The sequence below is a fragment of the Physeter macrocephalus genome, chromosome 21 (assembly GCF_002837175.3).
Source record: "Physeter macrocephalus isolate SW-GA chromosome 21, ASM283717v5, whole genome shotgun sequence".
NCBI lineage: Eukaryota > Metazoa > Chordata > Mammalia > Artiodactyla > Physeteridae > Physeter > Physeter macrocephalus.
Window position 1 is genome coordinate 53,102,021 of NC_041234.1, and position 9,456 is coordinate 53,111,476.

Below are 9,456 nucleotides of genomic sequence, written 5' to 3' on the forward strand. Positions count from 1 at the left end.
GAGAGCCTTGTAAAAGCGCGCCCAGAAAGCCAGAGGAGATCATTTTTCAAAAAGATCGCTTTCTATTTCTTACTCCCCCCTCCTTTTCCTAAGCTGTAACGTCCCTTTAAAAAAAAAAAGCCTTCTTTCCTCCGTGGGGCTTCCCGCTCCTCCCAGACCCCTTAAGGCCCCCAGCCTGGGTGCCTACAGGAACCAACACCCCCAATCCCACATTTTGCAACTGCATGCGTTTCCGGATTCTTTACTTTCTCAGCCCCCTGCCGACCTACAGGTGGGGAGTGGGACTAGGGGGCAACAGAACAAAGAAACCAGGGAGCCACTGACCCAGGCCAGGCGCCCCTTCTGCAGCCTCCGACCGGCGGGGGAACAAGAGAGGCTCACGAACGCGTGAACCCCCCAGCCCGGGTCTCACGCCACTTTTCAAAGGCGAGCAGCCGGAGGCCGCGTGGGAGGTGGGTGCTGCCCCAGCGCAACAGGCAGACCTCCACGCAACAGGCCTGAGTGGCAGTGGACGCCAACAGCCTCCACGCACTGGGCTCCGTTATTTCATCAGCAGTTTCAGAAAAACCTGCCAAAAGCAGTTATGCCTCACTGCAATGTGTAGCTTTTTCCTGCCATTTTTTCATAATAAAAGAGGGAGTGAAGCTCGCTCGCTCTCTCCCACTCCACCCCCCTCTCCCCAAAAGAGCCAAAAGGATACGAGGAGGAAAAAAAAAAAAAACCCACACACCAATCTCCGAGGGGATGCCATTGAGGTGTGGCTTATATTTAAATATCCAATATGTCAATGTAAGGGGAGTGGGTATGTATATAAAGTGCCGTTTGCATCTGATAGCTCGACGAAGCCAGCTATGAGAGGCCTGGGGAGATGGATGCGGAGGGGAAGCGGCACTTTGACTGAGCGCAAGGTCAGGAGCGCGCTGCCCCACGCTCCCCGCCGCTGAGAAGTTCCTTGGACAAGAACAGACGTCGACTGCAGCTCGGCAGAGCGCGGAGCGAGCTAGCAAGCGAGCGCCGCCGAGTCGCCCGCGGCGGGGAGAGGCAGTTCGCGCCCCGCGGCCCGGACTCGGCCCCGCGCGCCCCGCCATGGCTGAGGTGGGGGGGGTCTTCGCTTCCTTGGACTGGGATCTGCACGGCTTCTCCTCGTCTCTGGGGAACGTGCCTTTAGCTGACTCCCCAGGTTTCCTGAACGAGCGCCTGGGCCAGATCGAGGGGAAGCTGCAGCGCGGCTCGCCCACCGACTTCGCCCACTTGAAGGGGATCCTGCGACGCCGCCAGCTCTACTGCCGCACCGGCTTCCACCTGGAGATCTTCCCCAACGGCACGGTGCACGGCACCCGCCACGACCACAGCCGCTTCGGTGAGGACGCGGCCGGGAGGGACGGGAGGCGAGCAGACGGCGCGCTGGGGAGCCGACGGCTCGAGGCTCCGGCTTGGGGCCCGCGGACCGCCCCCCCCCCCGCCCCTCGGCTCGGCGCCGTCTGAGCCCTTAGAGGTGGGAGGCCGCCGGGGACGCGGGGCAGGCGGGACGCGACGGTGCAGACTTGAGCCGCGCAGAGGCGTCGGGGCGCCTGACACCCTCAGACACTCTCCGGAGGAGGCGGGGGCGCCTTGAGGTTCGGCTTCTCCTTTCCCCACTCCACCCTCCCTCCCCCGGGAGCTAGGGGATTGTTCTGGGACCTGGACGCTGCGCTTCCGAGGAAAGCAGGTGGAGCTGGGAGAGGGGTAGGAGCATCCGCCAAGGAGGTCGGGGACCGTGGCTACAGCGTGAGGCTGAGCCTCCAGGGCAGCTGGGTTGTCGCGGCAGATTACCTGAAGCTGGAGCCTTCGTGGGCCGTGGATACGGCGTGTGGACGGCCCGCACCCAAGTCGATTTTGGCCCGCGGGGACGCGGCAGCCGTGGCACCTGCCTGCCTCTGTGTTGCTCTGCCCGTGTTGAGGGCCAACCCAGACAGCACGGCGGGAGCTGGGTATTAGAGAAACTAGGAAAGCCTCCCGGTGGCCACTGTGTAAGGGCACAAGCCCTGGGGCAGCTTTTGCCGGAGCTACCTCTGGATTCCTTGCCTCAGTGAGGAAACCGTTCTGGGCCCACTCCCAGCCCCCAAAACAGGTGTCTCCTGGGCCCAGGGCAGAAGACACCCAGCCCCTATCCAGGATCTTCTCTGCCTGCCACTCTGCAGATTGTTCAAAGGGCACAGCTGCCTGTCTCACATACAGAACACAATTAATATAAACCTTGACCTCGGACAGAGATCATTGGGTTTCTAAGCAAATGTGTTCACTCCTCAATAATTTGGCCATTTTCATTTTCAATTTCCTATCCTCTACTAAACTGTTATTCCGATGCTGTGACAGCTGCCCTTCCTTGGGTCCCCGCATCTCCCAATGCCCTCTACTTCATCCCAAGGACCCTATGGGCCAAAGACACCGTCTAAGCCAGTGAGAGGCTTTGCCTACCTATCCTCCTATTCCCCGTGCCTTGCTAGAGCTGCACCCCAGTTCACCATAAAAAGTCTGGGGTGGATGGGGAGGGGGGCAGAGGCCTGTTCCTGGGCAAGGCTAAGTCTAGCAAACAACTTAGGGCCAGGGCTGGTCTTCCTTGCTGGGAACAAGCAGGAACCCTAATGAGGTCTATGTCATCTTGGAAAAATGCACTTGGAGAGCTGGAGTACAGTAGGTTGTGTGTGGGGTGAGGGTAATGGAGGGGTGCAGGTGTCTGTATAAACTTGCAGCAGGTCCTCAAAAGGGTGACAAGTTGGGGTGGGGTGAGGGGAGAGGGAGGGTTAACTTAGCTCCTTTCCCTTCCATCACTAGTGACTTTGCAGTCCCCTTTTGTTCCTCTTCAGAAGGAATGGGATTCCCACCCTGGCCTCAGAGCCCCCCAAAGCTCCCAGAAATGGCCTAAAGATATTGGGGTAGCTCATTCCTGAGAAGCAGAATAAAAATTCTGAAATGATGGAGAAATGTGAGGTGGGGGTGGCAGAGGTAGAGAAACTGTGAGCTTGACTCCCAGCAGCTACTAGTGTTTGTCTGATTCTGTGCCTAAACTGAGCCCAGTAACCTACAAGGTCAACATAAAGCAGTAATAGGCTCTTGGGATAAGTGGTCTTTAATTACCTCCCTAAGGACACATCTTGATTTCTTTTCATCTCCCAGGTCTGCTAAGGGTGTTAAGTTTAAGGAGAAACCAAAGGAAATAAAACTGGCGGGAGGAAGGGGTGTTTTCACTGCTGCTTCACTGTTTCATTTTGGGTTTTGCCTTAAGCACATGCACACACACACACATACTGACTGAGACCACCTCTGCATCACCTTTTCCCTTTCCTCCTTCCCTGGCTTCCTGGCAGTTCCGTGTATTTCCTGTAAAGGAAATGATAACTGGTCAAAGCTGTGTCTTTGTAACGTCCCTTGCCAACTTGCAAGCACACATTTACTCTTTCTCAGTTTAGCTTTTGGCAAAGAAAGAGGTGGTGTTTGAGTTTGCTAACTCTCTCCTCCCTCCACATTTGAGTTAATCAGCCAGGGTATTCAATAAATTGAAACTTTAACATTCCATAAGTGCTTTAGCAGTCAACATTCCAGCAGGGTAAAGTAGGCCAGACTTAAGATATAAAATATTATAGATTTCTGCTTGGGGGGAGGAGGTAGTCTCCAAAGGCCATGTAAAGTAAATAGCTATTTGTTGTAATTGGAGAGCAGGGCCCCCAAGGATTACCCTGGAATCCATGTGTTCAGAATGAGTCAGGCTGAGCCCAAGAGCAGCCTCGACTCCAAATAATAACCTGTTGGCACAGCCTATGCTCCCCCTCCCCTCCCCCACCCCCCGACCCCATCCCCCTATTCTGCAATCAGTAGCCAGGAGTATTTCAATCTCCGCCTGGCTGGCTGGTGGCATTTACATGAGGTTCACAGGGATCCTGACATTCCTGAGGGGCACCTGTGGGCTGGCAGAGCAGAGCTTGGGAGCCAGACTGGAGGAGAGGCTTCCCGCCAGGTGGGATGGAACAGGCTCGTGCAGCTGCTTTGGTTCCTGAGCGATATGGTTCTTATTTGGCAAGGTGCCAAAACAGCACTGTCTTGGCCCTGAAGGGCTGAAAGGATGGCTGAGGGCATTCGGGCGAGTTATGGAGCCAGATTAAATGACATACTAGGCCAGTCATCTAGCTAGGTTCTGAAGCAGTGGGACCCAGAACAGGTCTGTTTTCACTGAAGCCATGGGGCAAAAGGTGTAAGAAGAGAAGAGTCTGGAAACTGTCGAACACAGGCCAGAACCAGAGGTGGACAGGTCAAATGAGGCAGGGGAGAGGGAGGTCCTGGGCTTTGAAGGGGGTGAAAGTACTGAGGACAAACTTTGTCTACTTAATACTTTGCTTCAATGTTTTGCTGTTAACACCCCTCTCCAGCTGTAGTTGGGAAAATGTGAAAATGGCTTGTTTTCTCTCTCCCTTCATGCTGGCTGGAATTCAGGAGAAGGTTTAGGAATATCTGTTCCATCATCATGTGCCACTGGGTTCCCACAGTTTGAATCCAGCTAATAGGAAAGTTGGCAAAGGGAAATGATGCCCAAAGACAGCTGGGCAGGGATGATTCCAGCTGTTGGAGACCCCTGTTACTGGACACAACCCAAGTGACTTCCTCTATGATCTGTCCTTTGGCATCAGGGTTAACAGAGAGCTGGAGAAAAACGGTGGTGACTCAAATGGCCACACCTCTTGGGTTTCGTGATTTGTTCTCATACCAGGTTTTGGATGGTGAGATCACAAGCTGCCCTCTGCTACTTAATGAGCTCAGGGTGGTCAGAGACATGAGGTAGAGAATGAGGGAACTAAGACTCAGAAGCTCAGAAGTAAGCTGCCTAAGCAAAGAACCGAAGGCTTCAGCGGGTTGGTATCCCTCAAAGTTTAGCACCCAGAACTGAATCATGACCTGGCTTCTCGTTTCCTGGCCATACTGGCCACTCTCCTTTGAACACCCTCCTGTGTTTCCATAGCCCTCTTTAAACACAGTAGAACTAGAAACGGCACTCTCATTGTGATCTGAGGCAGAGCAGAATGGGGCAATCCCCTCCCTTATGCCAGTTACTAGATCTTGATCAATACAGCCTTAGATCACATTAGTTTTTTTTTCTTTTTTTTCGATTTTTTTTACATTAGCTTTTAGCAGTTTTTAATTTTTACATGACTAGCTTCACATTAGCTTTTTAATAATCTCATGAATCATCCATACTGAGGTTACCTTGTTCAATCAAATTCTGTACGCCATTGTTGTGCATGTTTTGCTAAGCCACATCTCCCCATTCCAAAGCTGAGCAGACTTGCATTTAGTAAAAATGCACGAAAACACAAAAGAACAGTCCATGTTTTCAAGAAAATATACGTGGTTGCCTGAAGGGGGGAGGAGGGGGGAGAAGCGTATGAAAATAAAAAGAAAGAGATAGATAAATAAAAAAGCCTTTATGCAGACCAATTATGATAATAGGCCATGAAATGAGTATGATTGACTCATACTGTACTTGAGGCTCACCCTCCCCCAACAAAACCCCAAACACAAAACATCTTGGGTAACTGGTTTGGGGACCAAAGTGCAGGACTTTACATTTATTCTAATTAAAACTTATTTTGTTGGAGTGAGCCCATTTTTCCATTCTCTTGAAATCTCTTTGGATTTTTATTGTCGCCCTCTCAGCTGTATGTCTTCTGGAACTAGGGTAAACAGTCCCCCTATGTCCTCTTATAAGTCATTTATTAAAATGTTAAACAGGGCAGAACCAAAATCAGAACCCTGTGCAGTGTAACTAAAGGTTTTGGTCCACTAAATCAGTATCTGCTTAAGCCCTCCTTGGCACCAGGTTTTTTCCCTTCCCCTCCTACCATCTTGTGTCAATATCCTTTCCCAAAACTCTTTTTTTGTACTACAAGAGTTAGTAACAACCAGACTGAGACTAAAACTTGGAGGATGTCAATGCTAGAGGCCAAAGGCCACGTTCTGAGTGTTCTATACAATGGCAGCAGAAGAGTGTTACATTCTCCAAATAGGTCCGAGTGTGCCCTAAAAGCTTCCATACCTGAATGCCCACCCACCAGCCCAAGTCATTGGGGCTCTTCAGGAGACTTCCCACTGGAGTTCTGAACCTGATTTCACAATTGCCCACTTAATTTTTTAAAGTGATCTTTAAGGAATCAGTCCCACTCCCTGTGTAGATTACATAGAATATTATTACCCTTAAGAATTACATTTTTGGATGAGAAAGACAGCCAGATATGAGCTCATTTCATACCTTTGGATGCCTGTATGAGTCAATAGTATCACGTTTTGGTCTGTATGTTGAAAAACATGGTTAGAGAACATCAAAGAGAAATCTAGTTGACCATTACATCTGTATCCAAATAATAGATGTGCTATCTTAGAACAAAACTGTGAAGTCTTCAGTATCACCAGGATTTCAGTTCTGGTTCTTTTTTCCCCCCTACTACTGCTGGGTAAATGAAAACGTTTTCAAATCCTCACCTCTAACTTTGTCAGCTAGAGGGACATTTCTGAATATCTTCCCTTTTCCCTTAAAGCTGCAACATCTCACATCAGTATCAAGTCTAATACTACCTGCCAACTCTTTGCCATAGATAAATTTAAAATCCTCAAGAGGGAAGGGGAGAATGACAGGCCTGTCAGCCTGAGGCTGCACTGGCCAAGAGTACTTTTGAGGAGAAAGCTCTCACCAGGCCAAGTTTTGCTTCCTGCCATAGGCTGGAGGAACAAACTTGGTGAGTGGCTTGTGTGGCCTTTGTTAGAGTCAGTTACAGGCAGTTGACAGCCTCATGTGGCTTTAAGGACATGGGAGCTAAGAGGCTGCAAAACAAGTTCAGCCTAGAGGACAACAAGGTAATGCTGTGTGCTCTGGGGAGGAGGGAAGTGACTTTGGGAAGATACAGAAACCTGGCCACATTCTTTCATTTTGAAAGCTGCCCTCCCAGTTCTTGAAACGGTGGTATTTAACAGCAATAGTACCTGGTAATTATGGAGCTTCTGTAGCCAAAGCCTTCTCATGGTCTTTTCCTTATAATATGCCTAAGAGTGTTGAATAGAGGCAGAGATTGTGTCCCCCATTTTACATATGGACAAGCCGAGGCCCAGAGAGACTCAGTGCCTTCTCTGAGGTTCCATTCTTGCTGCAAAAGATGGTTTCATCAGGTAATTCACCAAAGGCACACAGAGCTGGCCTCCAGTTGGGCATAAAGGACTAATAGCTCATGTCACCTGAACAGTTTCCTCTTAGCTTGATATCAGTGATGGAAATGGCATTCACTTTTTTGCTCTAGGAATTCTGGAGTTTATCAGCCTGGCTGTGGGGCTGATCAGCATCCGGGGAGTGGACTCTGGCCTGTATTTAGGAATGAACGAGCGAGGAGAACTCTATGGGTCGGTAAGTTTAAGGTTTTTTGTCCTCGGAAGCTGTTACCACAAGGGTTTGGACAATGTAAGGCAACCTAGCACTTGAAAGCACTTTTGTCAACTTTAAAGGATTAGTGTCTTCTAGTCAGTTCTTGACTGCCCAGGAACTTGCTACATAACACTTTCACTCATTCAGCCTCCATCAAAACAGAAGCTTTTCTGTAGTACATTTGCTTTCGCCTTATCCATTAGAGGGCCAGCTCATCTGATAATAATAGGAAGCTGTACTGGTTTGTCAGTAGATGGTAAGGGTTTGGGGCATTAACTCTCCCAAGGAGCACATCTTATTTGTGATGGGTACCCAGAGGAGTAGCCGACTGGCTGGCACAAAAATAGGCAGTGGTAGAGCTGGCCTTCAGATTGAGATTCTGAGATTAACGACACAGTCCTTGATGTCCAGATTGCTTCAGCTGAATCCCAAAGGCCAAACAAAATAAACAAACAAATGAAGAGTGAGGGTTCCAGGGTCTGGTGACAGCCCTAAAGTCCCCAGCTAGGACTGGGTTGGCTGCAGTGCATGTTCACTATTTTGGAAGCCAGCCCAGAGCTGGGGAATGGTGACTTTGCTGATCTTAACCCTTTCAGAGGATCCCAACTCCTGGCTTTGGCTTTTGAGTCACAGAGCATACTTTCTGGCTGCCTGCACCCCATGAAATCAGAGCACATTCTTCCCTGACACCTAAGAGATAGGCCTGTCCCCAGCACTCAGTATCGGCAAAACCCCAGCAAGTAGTATGGTGGTTGGATCAAGTGTGAGAAGGGACAGAGGCAAGAGACCCAGGAGCTGCCAGCTTGAAGTAGCCAGATTGGAGGAACTTTTCAAGGAGATCTTTTCTGAGCTTTCCAACTGACAGGCCTGAGACCCTTCATTAGGAGAGATCACAGCTCACCTCCCATGGAGCTTTATATAGATCCGAGGCCTTTGCCTGTCAGTTGACATGGTTGACTGCAATCTCAGTGGATTTGAACATCATTAGCCCTAAGTAGGGAGAAAACTCAGGGGTGCCAGTGGGGCATTGGGAGGCCATAGCAGAAATTCTCAGGCTCAAAGTGCCAGGTGAGCCCATCTCTTTCAGTCTCCTGCCTTCAGAAAAAATATCACCGGAAACATTTTTGCGTGGCTCACAAAAGAGGGTGAAAGTGATACCGACAGGGCTGTTTTGTGCTGTTTGGAAAGAAGATGCCTCAGGAATACCGGGAGATAGGACTGAAATATTCTAATATCAATGTGCTATTACTATTTTAGTTTCTCCACCAGCAAGCTGGGATGGGAGAAATAGTCATATAATGGGCTCTGCTTTATTTTCTCACCCTCACAGAAGAAACTCACACGTGAATGTGTTTTCCGGGAACAGTTTGAAGAAAACTGGTACAACACCTATGCCTCCACCTTGTACAAACACTCGGACTCGGAGAGACAGTATTATGTGGCCCTGAATAAAGACGGCTCACCCCGGGAGGGATACAGGACTAAACGACACCAGAAATTCACTCACTTTTTACCCAGGCCAGTAGATCCTTCTAAGTTGCCCTCCATGTCCAGAGACCTTTTCCGCTATAGGTAACGGACCCCTAATGTGACCTCTGTGACCTGTATACTCTGGGGCCACAGTTGTCTCTGGAAGCACTATACTCATAGCTTTTCAATCTTCTTTCCTATCAATTTAGATAACAGAGAAGCACTTACTGTTCAACTCGACCCAGCTGTTCCCTTGTTGTTCAAAGTGTATATCAAGGTTGGGTTATTTTGGGGAGGGATGTGGGGGGAGGGGGAGGTCTAGAGGGAATCTTGTATATACTTTTTTCTTTACTCATGTTCTTTCCCCTGAGGTGGCACAAGAAAGAATGGGGGCCCCCGCCAAGGGCCAGAGGTGTCTTGCCCCACAATCTACCCAAATACCTTGACAGTGGGTAAATGAAAGACCAAGGAATCTGCCATAGATGCTACCTACAGAGCTTTGGAGAAGTCTCATTAAGAAAATCCTTGGGGCTACAGCCCTGCTGCAA

The 9,456-nt window shown here is 49.8% G+C and overlaps 1 protein-coding gene across 1 annotated transcript; it reads left to right on the forward strand.

Annotated features, from left to right (window-relative positions):
* The first annotated feature begins 884 nt into the window (after nucleotides 1-884).
* FGF16 (fibroblast growth factor 16) lies at nucleotides 885-9,102 on the forward strand. Its single transcript, XM_024129544.2, has 3 exons — nucleotides 885-1,360; nucleotides 7,317-7,420; nucleotides 8,769-9,102. Exons 1-3 carry the CDS (start codon nucleotides 1,087-1,089, stop codon nucleotides 9,012-9,014), a joined length of 624 nt encoding a protein of 207 aa, XP_023985312.1. The 5' UTR covers nucleotides 885-1,086; the 3' UTR covers nucleotides 9,015-9,102.
* The last annotated feature ends 354 nt before the right edge of the window (nucleotides 9,103-9,456 follow it).